Source organism: Ischnura elegans, chromosome 7 (genome assembly GCF_921293095.1).
Source record: "Ischnura elegans chromosome 7, ioIscEleg1.1, whole genome shotgun sequence".
NCBI lineage: Eukaryota > Metazoa > Arthropoda > Insecta > Odonata > Coenagrionidae > Ischnura > Ischnura elegans.
In genome coordinates, this window is record NC_060252.1 from 84,070,129 (window position 1) to 84,090,767 (window position 20,639).

Consider the following 20,639-nt stretch of genomic DNA (forward strand, 5'->3'; position numbering starts at 1 on the left):
TGGAGGAAAACTGATGTCATATTCGGATTCAGGAGGTCATTTTACATAAGAATCTGCAGGAATGGTACCAGGGCTCGAGAAAAATTATTTTTTGCCGTCCAGTGTAATTTCTCCGATTTTTTATTCACATGCGAGAAAAATCAGAGCTTAACATAAGAGTTGCCTGATCAAGCGAGAGATTAAGAATAACAAATTATAATTCAAAATTATAATTTATTATTTTTTTCATAAAAGTACAGTATAAACACATAATGATACTACGTATTAATATTGATATATGTTATACATATTAGTAATTATTATTTTATTTCTGAATTATACAGCTTAAAGAATCTCAACTTACCAAGCAATTACTTTTCTGGTTGAAAATCAAAAAGGAGAAATTCTTCAGAACGTAAATCAGTTCATTCTCAAATTTAAACAAATTCGCAACTTTATCTGTTGTGATTTTGTCATTTTAGGTAGTTCATTTTAGTTTGATTTCGGCTAAAATGGATCAGTGCTCTTGTAATCTCTGACCTCTACCACTTTCAAGGGTTACAAAAAGAGGTTGTCTACGTTTACTATGGCTTAGGAGCTAAATTGATCTGCATCCAGCCCCCAATTTGACAACCTTACATGGCCTAACTTCTGTCTTTTAGGTCGATGTGCTGAAGAACAAGACCCTCCTGTACAAGGATATAGAACCAATAGCGATTCGGTTTGCGAGTGCATTGACAAAGAAGGGCTTCAAAAAGGGTGATGTCTTCTTTTACTCCACGTACAACGCAGCCTTGCTCTACGGGATTCAAATCGGGGTGTGGCTTTGTGGCGGTTGTGTTCGAGGCTGCTTCCAGAGGGAAGATCCAAGTGAGTGTTGACTTGATATTGATGTCATGGCAATTGTTTACAGTTTCTGGATGCATTTTGTGGCGATCAATTTGACAAAAATTGTCAGTGATGATTTTCACGGAGTTTCAAATCATTGGTTCCCGAGTTCACTTCGTGGAATGATAGAATAAAAAAATAAACTTATATTTATATTCCATAGTATTTTTTTAACTCTACAGTTTTCGACCTATTCAAGCCATTATTAAGAGGTAGAAGAGCTTGTGATAATGACGTGAAAAAGTTGAAAGCGGCAGAGTTTTTAATAAATATTCTGTGGAAAATAAGACAGTTTATTTTGGGTGTTACCATTCCACTGAATTGTCCTACCTTTTCCTAACTTTCTACACCAAAACACAGGTTATTCCTTGACGCTTTAAAACACCAGAAATGGCGAACACTAAAGGAATAATGTAGAGATATACCTATGATTTCTATCCAGGTTAAAAAATCAATGAAGTACAAAAGTTTAGACTTTTCAAAGAAATTCCATCTGGACAAGAGTTAAAACCGTAGAGCATATCTGGAGTTTTACGAACGTCTGGTAACCTTCACTATCGGCATTACCATGAAAAGCTAGTATGGCCCTTATAACATGGAGGTAAAATTTCATTTTTTTAGGGGAGATGGGACGACAAATGGCAGATACAAAAAGTCGATTCATCCTCTGTGATCCAGAAACATTGGAGCTGGTAAAGGAGGCAGCTAAGGGCTTAGATTGGCCCGTGAATTATTTCTCTATCGATGGTGACGTGGACGGAGCCTCTCCAGTTGAAGACATGGCCTTCAATGACGATGGCTCAGGCAAGTCTCTATACAAATGGCAAATAAGCGGAAGAATGGTAGTTTGCACAAGGAGGTCCCACTTAGAAGTGAAGTCATATCATTTTAGTGACTATAATATAACTATCAACCGTTATCACCCAATGTTGCTTCCAAGTAGTACCAACAATTTAAACGTTTTCAGCTCTATTAAGGAAAGATTTAAACCACGTGTTCTTTTGTTCTGCATAGTTTAATGGTGAAATATGAAGTTGCCACAATAATTATGGTGGAGTAGAAAATTTTCATTTATTTAAAAGGAGAAGTCTTGAAATTTAATTTCTCCCAGAAGCAGCTCTACGTTAGATACGGTTAACTACTCTTCCAATTGTACATCATAGATTGACGAAAGAAAAACTTACGCTTTCCACGCGATGTTTTCAGGAAAAACATTTTCAAATCCAAATTTTTCCATAGGCTCTAAATACTGTACTTATCTAAAGCAGGAACTATGTTGATCACAAGTAGGTATATAAATGTCGTTGTGACACAAACTGAGATAAATTCCGTCTAGCACAAATCATGACAAAAAATTTCAGGCACGTCTCCAATCTACTGTTAGAGATATTAGGCTGAATGCTAAAACCAGTTGCATGAAAATGGCGCTGTGGTCTGCCAATGCCGCTTGAAAAAGCATTGCTTTAAAAATATACCAATTGAGTAACCTAAATTCTTAGAATGAAAATTATCGCTTTCGACAGCAATTGATGCTATCCATTAAACCATAACTTTTCCAGCAACTCAGTGGACCATTATACGTTTTTCACATTTTGGTATCTGATCTTCAACTGATGCTGCCGGGAAAAATGAATCGACGCGAACTTCCTAACATTCGTCAAACAGAGTAGGTAGTGACCTTGTCGCAAAGTTAATTAAACAGCCCCATTAGACCTCACATGAGACTAGCTTCTCTTCCCCGAATTTTTAAGAGACGCCACTAAATTTTACTTCCGGGATAACAAAGCGGAGAAGTATATATACTTAAAATATCTCAGTCAATTCTGCAAAGAAGGACTTTACAAATGTAAATAAAATGCCTTAAGCATAGAAATTCAAAATTAATTCGGAAGGGGAATAAGCTATTTGATTGGTATTCAACGTATTGTAAATAGAAAAGTACATAAAATTTTGGATCTTCATCGATAAAGAGCTGTGATATTGGAAAAAAATATTCTAAAGACACGTTTGTTTTGCATAGATTGAAAAAATATTGTTTTTCGCAAAATGGTCTAGTCCTAGTGTTTTGTTTGGCGATTATAAATTTATATACGAATTCTGATAAAAAACAGAGACCCTATGGATCAATCTTTAGTTGAATCGAGGTAGAATAGCCCCATTGAAATTCTCAACTTACCTCCATTATTTTTTCGACAACTATTACTATACTCTATCTAGTAACTCCTGTGTTTTAGTTCACTAGGCCATGATGATTCGATCCTTCCATATTAAAGGCTGTAATTCATCAATAATCCAATTAATTTTGGGCTATTCCAATATTTCATTCATGAATATATCACTTTTAATGTAAATATTTGTACCCGAAAAGGATTGAATATTAACCTTTAAATACGTAAAATAATATTCGAAGACTGTTTCTTTCCAATACGTTTAGCAATGATTCGCTTTCTATTATATTCCTACAATTTCAGCGTATGACAAAGATATCACCATAAACCCTGCACAGGACATTGTGTTTATTCCAAGCACTAATGGTAGCACCGGTAACCCAAAGGGTGCCCTTCATACCCATCGCAGCTTAATAGCCGTGGCAGTAAGTATGGGAGCCCCTATAGACTTAGAAAGGTGAGCAACAATGACGTCTTTTTTCATGAAATTATACGAAATAACAAAAAATATAGATAGATGTTTTCAAAAAATGTAAATGAATGCATGACATGATATTATTGTTTCACCTATATCTGCACCAACAAGAAGCAAACTTAACATATATTGGAGTGAAAACCTGATTTTCCTCATGTATTTGAATCAAATTAATATGTTTTATTGTTTATTTTATATTTAAGCATAGTGCACATATAAATTCCAGGTCGCATAAGTTAAAATAAAATGAGTCAAATGAAACGTAGCTAATATTTTTATCTGGTGAACAAATGCCAAATATCTGAAATTTGAATCAATTTTTGATCATTTCTGAAATATTGCAATACAGCTGAGGCAATGTTACCAAGAACACCGCACAAGAAACTTGGTTCAGTTAATAGTTAGTTCTATGGCCGAGAAAGTATTCCAAACCAGTATTGTTAATTAAGAATTACAGTTATATTGACAGCATTCAATTCCATCTATATTAGTTTAATGATTGAATAATTCCTGGAGTATACGTTATATAATGCAAAAAGTTGTTTGCCAGCGTTTCGGTTTATTTTAAAACCTTGAATGAAAAAATGAGAGTGCAATAATATACAATATTGATTCATAAATAAAGGTTACAAAACAGTTTTTACAATAATATAATTTTAAAAATGAGAAAGGAATACACAAGAATTATTTTTGCATTATATGACCAGGAATTATTTAATCATTAATTAAAAGAGGTCAAGACAAGGGAAAAAGGCAAATATAAGGTTAACGGAATAAATTTTGAGCATCACAGCATTTGTTTTTTTAGATCATGCATTAACATGTTTTATTGTTATGTAAGCCACTCATTAATATGTTTTATTGTTATATTATTATGTAAGTCACTTCTCTTTTCTAACAGCGAGAAAATACCCCACGTGACCTTACTTGCCGTCATTGGAAACTTTAATGTTGGTCCAATACTTCTAGTCCTAAACACACTCATGCTTGGTCGCACTTTCGTGACGTCACATACGTTCGAAAAAGAAAGCTTCTTCAAGCAACTAGAGATTTACAAGGTAAGCTCTCCACACGTGTATGGATTATCTTTTCTTATCAGTATTTAAAGATAATCTGTTGTCTCATATATATACAGTACGGGGTTCTTTCATAAATAATGTCAGCGACATAAAAATCGTCTTGCCAATTACTAATGATGCAAATTTTATTTTTCGTTTTTGCCGCCTAATTCATTTAACATTGGGCTCTAAAAAATATTGAATGCATAAATATTTCAATCAGAATGTAAAAAGAAGCGCTTGTCTATTTCTGAAAAGGATTTAAAATTAACCGTCACACATACGGTGAGTATCAACGACTATTTCTATCCTTCCCGCAGAATAATGAACAACTTTAAACCAATACCAACGAGTGTGATGTTACGAACTGAAATAACTTTATTTAACCGACAAATACGAGAAAATTTGAGAAGCTGAAATCGGTAAAGCGAGCTTTATTTTAAGCATTTCGGAATACTCTTTCCAAGGAATGCATGGGGTAGACATTTCGGGATTTTCAAAAGCTAAAAAAATATCTTCCAAAACTTTAACCCCCTGAACTTCCTTCTTCGTGGGTGGCCATACCAGTGGCCTTTAGCCTTACTAAAATGTAAATATAGCACTACCAATGTGTTATGAGTGCTAATATATTTTCTTCATCTACATACTACCCCTCAAGCCGCCTCAATAGGCGCATGGTATGGGGTGGTAGGACACCAGCTGTTAACAAATACACAATAAGGAAATTTTCTAAATGTTTTTGCTTAGAATTTATTAAATTCCTACATTTCCGGGGGAAAAACGAGTTCCCATACTTATCCGTTCGGCAAAATATCTATCTTAATTTATCGTTTCTGTCGGACCCGTAAATATAGTGGTGTTCTAATACGATGTTCACCGTGTTGCTCTGACAGATATCTATTCTCAATTTCTCAAGCAATCTAAGCATGGCACGCAGCCTCCGAGTCTCTAGCGTCTCCCAGTCTTATTTGTTTAGCATCTGTGTAACTCTTGCTGTACGCCCGTAGTTGTTTTTGACGTACCGCGCAGCTTTCGTTTATATTTTATTAAGTTTACAGATTAAATCTTATTGCGCCGGATCCCATATGCCATCTTCGCCATCCATCCATAGGCCATCTTCAGGGGTTAGCTATAGGCTGTAGTAATTTTATCGAATTTGCGACGAAAAAATCACAGGCCTCAACTTTTTTGCGTCTAAGTTGATGGCGGTAAGGACTCATGCCGAGCGCATTGCCGCTATTCAGGCGCTCCTCGGCCTCGTTCCCAGCGTGGTCCGATGTTGTTCACACAATTGTGAACGATTACATACTTTAATGAAAGGTTACACCAGAAAAGGAGGCCCAGTAGCAGAGATAACGTTGATCGAAGAGGGGAAAATTTGGAAGTTTATTTTTCCTTCATTTGTTGAAAATATTTGATGTGATGGTACAGCTTAATTTTACGGTCTGCCGGTTAACGCTTTTAGGCCATTTTCTAGTCACCAAAATTACTGCATGAGTGTCGTAAAGATGACAAGTTGGTCCCTGGGATATATCAGTATTATAGTGTATGTACAGTCTTTTCTTAGATGGGAGTAATGAAAAAAGGTCACAAGTACATTTTATTATGGTGTCAATTAATGAACTTTCTACCAGTTGAATGGTAGGTAATTCCCCAGGGCATTCCATTCAATGTTCAAGTTAAGGTATTGGGTAAGGAAGGGATTGTTTGGAAGGAAGGCAAAGAAGTGATTCAATGTGCACAATATAGCGAGCTTTTCCTGGCGGAGATCGGGATGTATCCAAGACATCCGACCACAGGGCAAACTCGCCGGCAATCTCAAAGTTTCTGTGGTTTAAAAATGGTGCGTTTTCGACCAAATAATCATTCGTAATTTTGGTTTCAGATGGTATCAGCCATCCAGGGTTAAAATTTCGTGACACAATTTTCCTCCACCCTGAATATTTTGTTTAAATAAAGGCATGTTTTCGAAGTTGTTACTTTCACGAAACCGCATCACACCAAAAATGGTTACTAAAATCACACCTGAGTACAAAAAGTTCCATTAAAAGTTATTTTTTTTTAATGGAAACGATGGCACTTTAAAGATAAGAGTGCATAATTTAGTATAGAGGTTTAAATGCCTGCCGGAACAGAGGGGGTACAAGATATTTAAACACTTAACGTGTTTATTTAATTATTACCGCAGGTGATTCAGTGGCGGATACATTTGGGAAGCGCAGGGGGCGCGAACCCCCCCCCCCCTTGGGGGAGCCGCTCTCACTGCCAGGCATTGCAGAACCAGACTTTTAACTTTTCATATCGTAATATGCAATGCTGTAGTTGGGCCGGTACGGCGTACCCCCTAAAATACAAACTCTTTATGAGCGTACTAGTTAAACTACCTTTTTCAATCTGTAAAAAATAGCCCTGCTGTAAACTGTCCTATGGATTTCAGAAAGAAAAATCGGAAATCATAATTTACTTGTTCAGAGTTGTCTCGTGGCACAACTTGGAACGCCGGATGTACAATACACGTTCAGCTGTTAGTAAATTTTGGTGAGTACCGCCGCCTAAATATTTTCCTAACTACAGCACTATAATATAGAACGGTATTGTGGTATTATCTTCTATATGTGTATAATGAGTTTCAATAAATTTTTCTTAAACTTTGCGTGTGGCTTCATTATTTTTTATTACGATGAAAGTAAAGGTAGCTCAAGTTATCTTTTGAGCCCCCATCTTGAGTCTTTTGTGTATCCGCCACTGAGGTGATTTAAACACTGTAATGTACGCGACGAGTTAATTTGCTCAGTAGAGAACAACGCATTGGGAAATTTAGTATCGTTCAACTAGAACTTATTCATCAACGTAATATGTACTGAGACATTCTCCAGAGCAGAAGTGGGAAAGTAATTGATGCTTTCATTTTTTCGACAGCCGAATGCTCTGGTCCTCTTCCCGTATTTGGCGAATATTATATCACGCAGCCCAGACTTTGAGAGCATTGATGTATCCTTCGTAAGAGCAATATCAGTTGGTGGATCTGTGGTTGACACAGCAACTGTGGAAAATTTATCTGCTAGTTTTCCCAGTGCCAAAATTAATGTGGTAAGTATTTATCTGTGGTGTGATTTCTTTCGCAGTGACCTCATTATTTTTCGTATTGCTACTTTGTAAATGAGAGGAAGTTTACTTAATTTTTATCAACACTTCTAAGACTGAGTAATCTCAAAGTTTCTTTATTAATGTGCCATAGGCTGGTGTGCTGATAGCAAAGGGATAGTTCGCCAATTTCATTGGTGAAGGAATTGTCATAAGGCAGATTATTAATCTTGAGGAAGTCTCCAGCATCGGAGATGAAATGTTGGCCTAATAATTCTTGACGCCGGGATTAACCCAAAATGAACTTGTGTTACGCTTTCTGTCACAAACTGTTATTATAGAAACACAATCCCCATAATTTTTGCACGAAACCGGGACTTGTAGAGATTTTTTGGAAACCGACGGGACGCCCTCAAAAGCGGTCTAAACCGGGACGTATGGCCCATTTACCCAGAGGTCGCGAAGGTTTTAACCAACTGGCGACTGTGACGAAGTTAAAAAAAAATGAAGTGAGCCTAATTTTTCCGTCTTTCGATCCGTAGTCTACCTTTCGAGCAATTCGCGACTGAAAATCACCGGACCCGACCCTTTTTCAGATAAGTCGATTACGTCGCGAACTCATGTCGAGCGAATTAACGTTTCTCAGCAAGTCCTCGGCCTCGCGCATGGATCTTATGTATTTTCGTCATTGTTAAAATTTTAATGGGCAATTTCTTCCCTCCAAATGTCAATGAACTGTAAATTTTGAACGAGAAAATTAACCGGAAATACAATGATGTCACCAACTAATGAAAATTTGGCAACGACTTTCGCGTTTTATCATTTAAACTTATGGGAGAATGGCTGAACGAGGAGGATATTTTTTCGTTTTAACTTATATTTTTCCTCCCTCGACCGAACTATCCTACGAATTGCTATTTCAGGCCAGATTAAAGCTACTCCATTCTTACTGATATCTTTTTGAGTGACTTCACTTCACATTGCAGATATTCCCCCTCATTAAGACTATACAGCAAGTTAAATCAATAATTTCTAAACTTAGACTGGATTCTTCTACTAAATGATATGACTGTTAACCTCTAGCCATCCAACTAATCGATGAAATTTGTAAGTCAGAAGCAACCAATTTATATCACTGAGTTGCTTTACAAGTGTGTATGTATATTAAATACTTTAATATTTAAACAAAAAAGAAAATCCACTTTTCCGTCACCTATATAATTTACTTCCGTCACCTATATAATTTACATTAAGACCACTATCACCTAATGGTACTTGTATGCACATACAAAACCCAAGCTTCCTCGAGTTGAGAAAAGTCAGTTTTCTATATGTTGTGGCCATACATTTACTTTTATCCTTTGCTGAGGATATCCTCTGCTATCTTACAATTCAATTTGATATTTTCCAGATGTATGGGATGACTGAAGCACTTCTGATATCTTCAAACAACTATGGAGTTCATCACAAGATCTTACGAGATCCAGATAAAGCGAAAATGTTCGACATGAAAATTTTGAAGGTGGATGGACGTATGTATCGATTTTTGAACCAAAATCCAAGTATCCTACATTGAGGCTTTTTCAAAGAATAGACAATCGTTCTAGGGTCATTCACTCACACAAAAAAATCGCAATAGGGTAGTTTCCTTCATCAAAGAAAACGAAATGCATTGATTACGATTCCTTACCCACCATTAGTGTATTCATAATATACAAATTATTTGGTTTTAGAAATCCCAGTTTAGACGAATGGCAAGGGTCAATTTTAACCGCATTTGAAAACTGCCAGATTGGCGCCCATGCGATGCGACTCCACGTGACGTCACAGGGACCTAGTTTCTATACGAGTAGATAGGAGTTTTACATTTTCTGAGATTACCAATGCATGCATGAGGCACAGAGCTCAGGGAAACATCTCTTAATAATCACATATTAAAAATACCTAAGTTCGGAAAGTTTCCTTCGTTTGATAGGGGAATAATAATCCTTATTTAAGCCAAGCGCTACCTGCTAGCAGCCTGCGTCGTATCAGCGCTCAAGCCTCGCCCCAAGGTCACCTCATAAGGCGGCAGGGGGAACCAGAAATACGTCACACGGACTTTTCCCATCATTCCTACTTAGCCGTCGCGTTTTCGCGCGCTTGAAATTTTTCACTTTTCGTTTAATCGCGAAAAATAAATATCGTCATTTAAAAATCTAAACGTGTGAAATTCGTGCTTCAGGAGTAATAATCTTTCGATTTAGGCAATAAAAAAATAAAAGGAAACCACCCTATTCATCATAAGAATTCAGCAGACGGGTGTAAAGGATAAGGTAAAATCCCTATTGTTTCTCCTTCATACCAAAATTCCGATCACCCCTAGCTTGTGTCTGTCCTCCGTTCCCATATTCTATGCTTCGAGTTCCAAAAACACGACCCTGCACAATGATGGCTTCCTAGTCTTCATTTTTAAACCTTAATCGGTCAATATTAAAAATTTAGGGTGAAAACATTCTTCTAAATTTGATCATATCAAGTATAACATAATGGATGATACATATAAGTTTCGTGCGTAGGTTTCCGCGGCGTTGTTCACGATGACTGCTAATTTCCGGGTTCTTCAGCCGAGTCTGTCGTTTTTGGTTGACAACAGTTTCGGAAGCCATCCTGCTTCCGTCTTCAGGTCGAAGGTGAGAAGTTTTCATTTTTTGCCGTCTTATATAGCACTGGCCGATCTCCTCCTGTGCGCTGATTGGTCAGAACTCTCTTCCAAACGTTGCTGATTGGGTAGCCGTTGTCCCTGTTAATATTTTGTCTTTTGTAAATTTCAATTGCTTCCCTGATTTGCCTTGGAAGCAATTGAAATTTACAAAAGACAAAATATTAACAGGGACAACGGCTACCCAATCAGCAACGTTTGGAAGAGAGTTCTTACCAATCAGCGCACAGGAGGAGATCGGCCAGTGCTATATAAGACGGCAAAAAATACGGTTCAAAAACGGTTAACGTCAAAGGTCAACATTCAACGGCTTTATATAGTAGTAGTTTCAACGAAATATTACCATATCACAGCTATCGGACCATTTCGGAGTGAGGTGATTTCCGAAATCGGCATATTGGTTTTGTTAAAAAACCCATCCAACGCCCGAACTCCGAACCTGCGGTCGACTCCTCGGCGGCCACCGGCCGCGGGGTTCCCCGGAGATGGCTCCGAAGCCCCCGTCGACCGATGGGCCATCTTACACTCTGCTAGTAGACAACGTCCCACAGCTGTGGGCAGCTGAGCGCAGCAAAAGACCTCGCGCTGTCATTAGAAGGAAGGCAAGTAAGTCATCACCGAGCAGGGACAAGGATGCCACCGCCATCAAAAACCAACTTGACAAGCTGCCTGCGGACCTCCTGACAGCGTCCTGTACCACCTGGCAATCCCCACGGGCGTCGCCGCCACCAGCTGCAGCCGTCCCGCAGTCTTCTGATGACATCGCACAGCCATCTGGCTCCACCGCCACTCCCACCGATCCACCAACAACGCCGGAACCTGCCCGCAGCCAGCCTGAGGACCTAAAGAGGGCCAAAGCCGTGGATGCTGCGCTGCCAATTGAGAGCCCTGCCATTGCCGCTGATCCAGTTTTGGTGAGTCCAATTCCCTCAACCAGCCAATCTCTCAGTGCGCATGCCAATTGTTCCAGCCTGGACGGCTTTACAGTGGTGCCAGCTCGCCGAAAGGCCGTTGCAACTAAAGTTCCCTCTGCTCCTGTCCAAATCAAAATTTCCAACAAATATACTCTTCTCTCGGATGCCCCTTTGATTGATGAAAATTCATCTAATGACGTAGACTCTGCTCCTCCCCCTAGTATACCTCAAAAGGTCAAAATCCCGCCAATTTGCGTAGCTGACACCACTAAATGGTCCTCATTCTACCCCAAAATTGCCAAGTCTTGTTCCTCCCCTCCCGTTTCCCACGCAACCAGCTCGTCCTCTGCGATCATTAAATGCAAGTCAGTAGTAGATTTTAATAACACTCGAGAAATCCTCAAATCTCTAGATGTGCCCTTCACGACCTACCAACTCGCAGCAAATCGCCGTAGGGAATTTGCGATTAGAGGCATATTACCTTCAATACCTGACAGCGAAATTCTTTCTGATCTTCAATCACTTGGTTTCCCGATTATTACCGTCCATCGCATCAAATCAACCCGTCCTTCTCCTTCTCAAAAAGCTAGTGGTACCAATTCTGTTCCCTCCTACCCGACCCGTGTTTGCCATGTATCTGCTGATCCTTCCATTGATGTTCCCTCCTTTCTAAATTTAAATTTCATAGTTGGCTTATCCATTAAAATTTCCGACTTTAAAAAACCTGCAGTTCCAGTCCAATGCTACCGTTGCCAAGGCATTGGACACACAAAAAATCATTGCAATTTGCCGCCGAGGTGTGTTCGCTGCGGTGAAGACCATCCTAATACAGCTTGCCAAAAATCGACTGAGTTACCAGCAAAATGTGCTCTCTGCGGTGGTGCCCATCCGGCAAATTACAAAGGGTGTGTAAAACACAAGGAAGCCAAAGCAGCATTAATAGCTCGTCGTGCCGCTCTTCAATCACCTTCAGTGAATCAAATCCCTCCTCCCCCTCTTTCTAAATCCTTTGCCTCTGCCGCTAATCCGGAATATCAAAACTCATTTCCTTCTCTTGCTAATTCTCCCCCAAACCTTTCCGCTCCGTCTGATGAAAACCAGGGACTTTTTTCCTGGTTTTCAAATATTTACTCAAAACTAAATTCCTTAAAATCAATAAATCAAAAAAAGGCGTTCTTACTCCATCAATTATTACTGCTTCAATCCCCTTAACTGATTGTTAGGTAGGAGTCCAGGCTGTTGGCATTTTGTAAAACATTTAAATTCAACACATTACACTGCCTACTAAATTTCTCGACTATGAGTCTTTCGTATGCCTTTCATTCTTCAATTTAATCTAGTGTTTTTAATTCTCCTGAATGTTTTTCTTGAGAAAACAGTAATTTTACCAATTTTTCAATGCTTCGGAAAAATAAAATAATTCAAAAAGAAAAAATAAAAGCAATAACTGATAGAGAACAGAATTGTCTTTTGAACATCAAAAAAATAAAATAAAAGACGATATTGACATTCATCCGAAGCAAATGTATTTTCAAAATTAATTTAACTTAGGTTTTTCTAATTTCACGCAAACAACACTTTACTCTGACACTTTTGTACACATGCGCCAATTTTTAATGCAAATGTCAAAAGGCTGGTTGAGGTGAAATTGACTCACCGGTACAGCCCCAGTATTCGCGCCTTCGGCGCGACCATTAATGATCTGCGAAAACTTCTCACCTTCGACCTGAAGACGGAAGCAGGATGGCTTCCGAAACTGTTGTCAACCAAAAACGACAGACGCGGCTGAAGAACCCGGAAATTAGCAGTCATCGTACATATAAGTTTGTTCTAAACATTTTCGTTGATTACGAAAAAATCTCATGAGATACATTGCTCAATTTGGCTTAATCATTAAATGGCTTTGGTGAAAAATAAATTCAAAATAGACTGCATAATAAACAAAAGGGAGAATATTATGGCCTTCTGAATGTCCGTAAACAACAAATTAAGATTGACGTAATTTATCAATGATTCTAGAGGTAAAGATATGCTCGCTACCATGCTGAAATTCATGAAGCATCAACATAGTTCGAAAAAACTTAAGGAGATGGCGGTTGTTTACTTTGAGTTTATAACACGTGTTTCGTCCAGAGATACGTCGCTCGAAGTGCAAATAAATACGAGAAAATCTCTTTTGCTTAACAGTTTGAATGTGTTTCTCACGATATAAATTCATTCTCTCATATCTTTGGCCTATGAAGGGTTAATATTGGGCCACCTTCGCGGATAGGATGAAGATGCAGGTAGTTTCAAACTCGTGAATTTAATGAAACCGAAATGAGACATGACCTCTCCAGGGAAATGTAATAATTGCATTTTATTCCTTTCGTATACACCACTGGTGGGAAAATCACTCACAGGTAATAGTTTTTTGTTTCGTTGGTGCTGTTGTTGTCGTTTCATATTATTGTGACTACATACAGGGTTTAATTAATTTTATTATGCCCGACAGGATAACTAATGATACCAAGATAATAATGCTGATCAAATTATCGTACATTAAAATTTTGAAACGTATTTTGTATTTTTTTTCAGAATCTCACGTTTCCTCCGGCCCTCTTTTGCCATTAGTGGAAGCTAAGGTAAATTAATAATAAGTGATTTTTTTCTTTTTTAATATTGATAATTTTCTCAGATTTTTCAACTCGTCAATTTTATTCTTAATGCTAATCTATAAAGAAATGTTTTTCAGTCAATCCTTTATTTTCAATACAATAATTGACTACTGCCTGTTTGTGGTCGCCCATGGAAACGCATTAAAAAATTCTAAAAAAAAATACCTTTTAGCATATGCGTACTCAAATGATCTGTTCAGTCAGAGAAATAAGAGCACCATTAAATACTACTTTCGTAATACTTATTTCGTAATATCTTTCCTTTTTCTTCTTTTTTCTTTGAGGTTTATCATTTGCTATTTTCCTTACTGCCATGGAAGTGTAAAATACGATGAAATTGATTCAATTCCAGGAACGTATATTCGTTGGCATCTTTCGTTTTTCATGGCAATTTACGCCACGTATTGGTATTATCTATACATATATATAGTTTTTCAACTTTTTGTAGAAAATAAATGCTCTGCCTTGAAGAATTCTTGCCAACCATGGGTGTCATATAGGGAAAAGTGGAGAAAAATGTAAATTTTAGGGTGCTCAAATTTCGTAATTCGATTGCTGTATCAGAATTTTTAATGAAATTCTGCTTATAATTCATAACCCAAATGATAATTAAATAATTTTTACAGCGGTTTGTACTGTATGATCACAATAACTTTCTCACAAACCAGTATATTAATGATGAAGAATATGAGAATAAATTGTGGACGCCGACATTCAGGTATAGATTTACACCGATAATTTGGGAATTTTTAAAATTTCTCTTCGTCATATTAGTACATCATAAATAATTTTATTTGAAAATAATCTTATTCAAATTCTATGATAAATTATTTGGGGTAGAGTCAATGAGATAACTTAATTAACTAATTAATCAACTTTGACCTTAGGTGGTGGATGTTGAAAATGGAAATGCATTGGAAAGAGGATCAAAGGGAAGGATTCTAGTTCGAAGCCCATATATAATGAAAGGATATTTGAGATCTAATGAAATCCAGGTAAGAAAATATATTTTATGATTTTTTTAAATTATAGCTAAACCACTTATGCCCAAGCTTTATCAGAATTATATGCTTGTCATGTCAAAAATTATTTGAATAAAAAATGGGAGGATGGAAAACTTACCAGATTTTCCTCATTAATTACTGTAGTTTCCTCTGAACCCTTGCATATGAGTAATGAGAATAAAAAGCGGGATGGATAACCATCCATAGATGGTTAGGATAGAGATGGGATGGAAAAATATCAAATTCAAATATGAAATATCTTTGCGGCTGGCCCAGTCGTGCAAGCTCGGAATGTTTCGAGCGACGTCGTGGCATGAGGTGGGACCTACGGCACAGTAGCGGATACAGAAAACACTCAAGGGGGGGGGGGCGAAAAAGATATTTTGAGCTACCTTTATCATAATGAAAAATAATCAAGTTACATGCAAAATTTAAGAAATTTTTATTTAAACTGATTATTAACATATGCAAGACATTGCCATCTTATGACATAAAAAAGTTACAATTGTGTATTCTGCAATTTTCGGCAATGAAGGCGACCCCGCAAGAGGGGGCGCGCGCCCCCTGCGCCCCCCATATGCATCCGCCACTGCTACTACATTAGGGATGTGGGATGGGGAGAGAGAGAGAGAGAAAGGCGGGCGTTGCCATGTTTTCTCAAAAGACTTTGTCAGTGCATGGAAATGCAAGAATGTCCCAAAAACCATCGTCCCACTTGGCAACACAGTTAATTCACTCACGAAGCGTACACCGCGAAGGTCTGAAAGCGACAGAAATTTCCTGGAGGCTAGGGTCCGCCTATCGCGTTTTGGTTGGTTTTCAGGAAGTCACGTGCCCTCCGCCCTCACCCCCAAAAAACTTGGGCCTGCCTATCAGTCGCAAATATATTTGAAATGAACTATAGTTCAGAGGGAAATTCTCAAACTCAATTGCTGAAATGTGCCTGTGAAAATGTTTTACCTCTCCATTTCACCTTAAAAACTTTTCTCACAGGGAAATCAATCAACAGTTGATGCAGACGGTTGGTTGGATACGGGAGATTTTGGTTTCATCACAGAAGATGGCCATGTTTTCGTTATAGACAGACTGAAATTGATATTCAAGTACTTGATGCACCAGGTAATGCATTAGTCTCACCACACTTCTAAACGCTGATTTAAGATTCATACGCATATCCTAATTCTAGATTAAAATGTTTATTCTTTTCATCGATTGAGACAGATTTCACCAGCTGATATTGAAAAAGTGATTCAAGAACATCCATCAGTTCAATCTGTTGGTGTCGTAGGAGTGCCAAACCCTGAAACGACATCTGCAGCAAGGGCGTACATAGTTATAAAGCCAGAATGTACTCTCACTGACGAAGAAATTAAGAAGCATGTTGCAGGTAATAATATCTAATATCATGGTCTCTCGGCTGTAATGGTCTTGGTTATTATTGATATATACCAAAAGAGGGACATAAATTGTTATTAGGTCGAAAAGTATAAAATTTGGGCGAATTCAATGTTTATATTAAGTCTCTCAAAGAGGCAGGAAACTCAGCTATAATTATAACCGCCTACCTCTAAATACGAAATAAAGAGTATGAAAAGAATCACAATATCACCTACGCCGCAACTGGTAAAATTTATACTGGATAACATCGGTTATGCGCACATCATTTCAGGCATCATGTTGAATCGACCAGTAGCAGAGCAGTTAAGAGTAAAATAATGCCCAATAACGTGTTTTCCACGATTCACTATATTTTAAATATTCATTAATGTTCTACTTTTACATAAAAATCATAAAACTCAATGCCAACGGGCAACGGTTCTAATAAAAATCCGACAAAAGGAGTTATTTGGAATAATTCAATGGCTCATGGGTGAGTAATCCTTTTACTAGTGGCTTATGAGAAGAATAATATTCCTAGAAGTTATCTGTAAGGTCTTAGTGAATATACTGTAAACTTTAGACTCTGAACGAAAAAATATGCTTTATTTTTATTAGAAAGTTCTCGGCTAAAATTTTCTTTTTTAGCTTTCGAAAAACTAATGGCAAAATTTTGAACAGCTAATAAATGGGTTAAAATGCATGACATTGTTTCTGCATCAGGGTGTACCAATTAAAGCGATTGAAGTAACTAATGATGCTTTATAATGCACGTTCTTTATCACTTTTTTTCATTTCAGATAAAACACCCTCTTATAAACATCTTCATGGCGGCGTTAGGTTCACCGATAAGCTCCCCGTGACACGAGGTGGAAAGCTGGATAGAGCCACCCTAATAGCTGAAGCCATCAAGGAAACAAAGAAATCTTCATAGACATTCCTGAGTGTCTAAAATACGGCACACTTTAAATCTTCCGAATGCTAATAAAATTCATTTAAATTATCAGGATGCATTTGTCTTTCGTAGCATTCATCCAATCTGGGCTAAAATTTCTTGATGAATACTAACAGGTTTCAAAGGTAACGCAACTAGCTGAACAACAGAATATTATTGAACAATCAGTGGTGTCATGGCAAAATTAGCAGTACCGGATTCCCTTAATTTTTTTACAAGTGAAATATTGCTCTATGTATTTTAAATTAAAATTTATTATTTAAATTTTATTAAATAATTTTTGTTTTTGGTTGAAAATTTTTATATTAGAAATTTTGAGGTACCTAAGCTGATGAAAGTGTTATTTGTCTATTATGTCTTTTTTTTAGCCAGTGCCAGAACGGCTTTCCGACGCGTCCCAGCACCATGACACCACTGAACGTAATGACAGTAGACTGCGAGGAAGACAAGTGTGCAGAGCACTTAGCTGCGGACCTAAGGTCCTGGGTTTAAATCCTGGGTGAATCCTTTGGACGCCCGCAAATAAAATCCTTGAAAGCGAGGAGATCCAGGGAAAGATCCCTGGCCCCCAACCCTGAATGTGTGAAACCCACACGCCTGTGGCTTAGTGTCGGGTGAGCTCCAGCCTCACCTTTTCAAAACAACCGTTGGGTTGAATCGCTGAGTGAATGACATTTTATATGGCAAGGAACATGAGTCACAATATCTTATATCAGGGGCACAGCTCGGAATTAAGGCTAGGGGGAGTTTCAGGCGCAACACGTTTTTAGATAAATGGTTCAAAATGGTGAGTTTTGCGGCCTTCTGAGGGATATTTTATTAATATTTACACTATTCTATAAGTAATATTAATCCAATTAAGTGAAATGGATTAATCTTCAAAATTTATCTGAGATCTGGGGGGGGGGGGTTTATCCCCCAAAACCCCCCCCCTCGCTGCGCCACTGTCTTATGTAACAATGAATGTCATCTATCGTTATTTCAATGAGAAGTAATTAATGTGTCATATACATTCCCAATGTAAATATGATTCATTTCTTTTTTAATTCATTAAATTTGGATTTTTTCGTGAATATTCTTCTGAGGAGTAAAAATCAATTTAAAGATGAAACTCTCTTGATTTAAGAGAATACCCCGGCTACCCATTGTCAGTTTGTAAACATTGCGGTGTTCTAACATATTCATATTTATTGTATTTCCACAACCCACCTCAAAGCGCATGTTACATCTGGGGGTTTAATCACAAATAATCATCTCAATAGGGATCTCCTCCAGCGAGAGTTGAAACCGCGACCTTCGGCTTGCCTGGCGAAGGCTATACCCCACCATTACTTAAGTCGGCGAATTTAATTACACTGTTTATAAAACGATTGATTGATTAATGCTTATTGCAATCAGTTCATTTCTGGATTTTATAAAGCCCGAAAAGTAAAATGACACAATGGGAAGAATTTTGTTCGTCCTTCCTCCAAAAAATAGTCAACAATCCATTGTTTTGGAGTCGTGTCAAATATCCGAAGTTGAAAATCCCTCAATGAATAAGCTTAGGAAAGTTGCGACTTGCGACGTCAATCTTTTTCTCTGACCAATCAGTATGCTGGATTTGGCTTCCCCGACTTCCTCTCAGACCTTGGATGAAGTAACGAAAGCTCACGTACTTACGTGTTTATTATATATATTTGAGCGGCTCAGGGATGCCGACTTACAAAAAACATTGGGAGGCCCAAACCGGGGATCTTGCCTCGGGAAATTTTATAAGAAGTGAGTTTTAAGTTTTTTAAAGAATTTTAGAAGAGTCATATGATCAACATTAGAACCCTGATAACTCGAATCTCGATATCTGGACACTCTGAGGAAAATCGACAAGCCTGACACATTTTTTCATCACACCCATGACGCATTTTTGAGGGGGCTCGGGCCCCCTCAGGCCCTATTGAGTCGGCGCCATTGGAGCGGCTTATCGTTAAAAGACTTAATAGAATCAAAAAATTAAGTTAGTAAGGTTGGTTCATCAAAATGTTGTGCTTTCGAAGTCACTCTTTTCTTAGGTTTTCTCATTTTCTCCTTTTGAAGGCAGTATTGTAGTGCATAAATACCAAGGGGACTGCATATGGGACCCACTTCCATCCCATAGAAGGCTGATTTCTGTTGCCACTTCAGTCGCATTTTAATCGATTCTCAAAAACGTCCACGGTACGGTGACGAGTCCAATGCGATCCACATTTTTCCAATATTTTGTATTAGAATGTTTGTAATTGCGAGGAATAGCATTGAGCTCGTATGCATTTGATAGCTCACATTATCATGCATATAAATTTCGGCTAAAATCGCTGATTATACTTTATTTCCGCGTGAAACTCGGATCAATTTGTCCGTCAGCGACGCGAGTGGCGACTTTTGTAAACCCAATTAAATGCGCGGTGGTTGACAAGACATTTAGAGGCCTACTTGAGGATCCTCTTTCATGGGCGTACCCAGCGGGGGAGGGATGTGAGGGCGGCAGCCCCACCTTGAAGCAAAATTAATTAATTAATTTCAAAACGGAATTTTTGAAAAAAAAATCTTTAAATCCAAGAAAAGTGATATTAGTATAAAACATGTAATTAAAATAAAAATATTTTTCCGAGCAATCAATTTAAAAAATAATAAATCACTCTTATAATTTTCTTGAAATTTTGGTTTCATAACCTGTGTGTTCGTAAACTGTGTTAGGTGCGAAGGCTTCCGCGGTGCCATGGTAATTAAGGCTGCATTTTTCCGGGTTTCATCGCGTCGTCGTTGTAATGGAGACAACAGTTTCTCCTGCATTCCAGCAGGCCTTTAGGTCGAAGTGATTGATGCTCCGATCCTTCATTTTACTGGGCTTTTCAGCCCCGAGTTTTCTTTGCTGCTTCTGTGCGGATAAAAAAAACCACAACTTCAGCATTCGTGAATGTGTCCATGGCACGAAATAAGCATTGGAGGATTCTATTTTATTCAAAGCATGACATTTCAAGAGTGTAAGGGACCAGTGTAAGTGAAGGAGAAATTGATTTAAAGTGTGCTAGTGAGCGCGTGCGTTGCACCCTAAGGCTAGGAAGAATTAAACCTAAAATACATTGATGCAAATCAGCAGTACATGGTGCCGGCATGAGGTCAAATCACGGTCCACTGCGGCAGGGGCGCAGCTAAGAAATAAGGCTAGATGTGGTTTCTGGCGCAACTAATACTTGGGAGTGTGGGGGTATTGCATACCCGCCAGGGTAAGTGAGAGTTGCTGTGGCCCTCCACCAGAAAAATTTTAAGATTAATGGTTCAAAATGGCGAGTTTTACGAATTTATGGGGGATATTTGATTAATCCTAACACTATTCTATAAGTAATACTAATCCATTAAGTAA

General features: G+C 38.0%; 1 protein-coding gene across 1 annotated transcript in view; it reads left to right on the forward strand.

The window, feature by feature from the left end:
- LOC124162340 (4-coumarate--CoA ligase-like 1) overlaps positions 1 to 17,311 on the forward strand; it is a 34,477-nt gene extending 17,166 nt beyond the window's left edge. The window contains exons 3-13 of the mRNA XM_046538841.1: positions 642 to 849; positions 1,489 to 1,671; positions 3,339 to 3,492; positions 4,412 to 4,568; positions 7,488 to 7,658; positions 9,064 to 9,184; positions 13,845 to 13,891; positions 14,812 to 14,919; positions 15,922 to 16,047; positions 16,150 to 16,315; positions 17,106 to 17,311. Of these exons, the coding sequence (XP_046394797.1) occupies positions 642 to 849; positions 1,489 to 1,671; positions 3,339 to 3,492; positions 4,412 to 4,568; positions 7,488 to 7,658; positions 9,064 to 9,184; positions 13,845 to 13,891; positions 14,812 to 14,919; positions 15,922 to 16,047; positions 16,150 to 16,315; positions 17,106 to 17,239 (1,575 nt within the window). The 3' untranslated portion in view covers positions 17,240 to 17,311. The remainder of the gene's footprint in view (positions 1 to 641; positions 850 to 1,488; positions 1,672 to 3,338; positions 3,493 to 4,411; positions 4,569 to 7,487; positions 7,659 to 9,063; positions 9,185 to 13,844; positions 13,892 to 14,811; positions 14,920 to 15,921; positions 16,048 to 16,149; positions 16,316 to 17,105) is intronic.
- Positions 17,312 to 20,639: the final 3,328 nt, after the last annotated feature.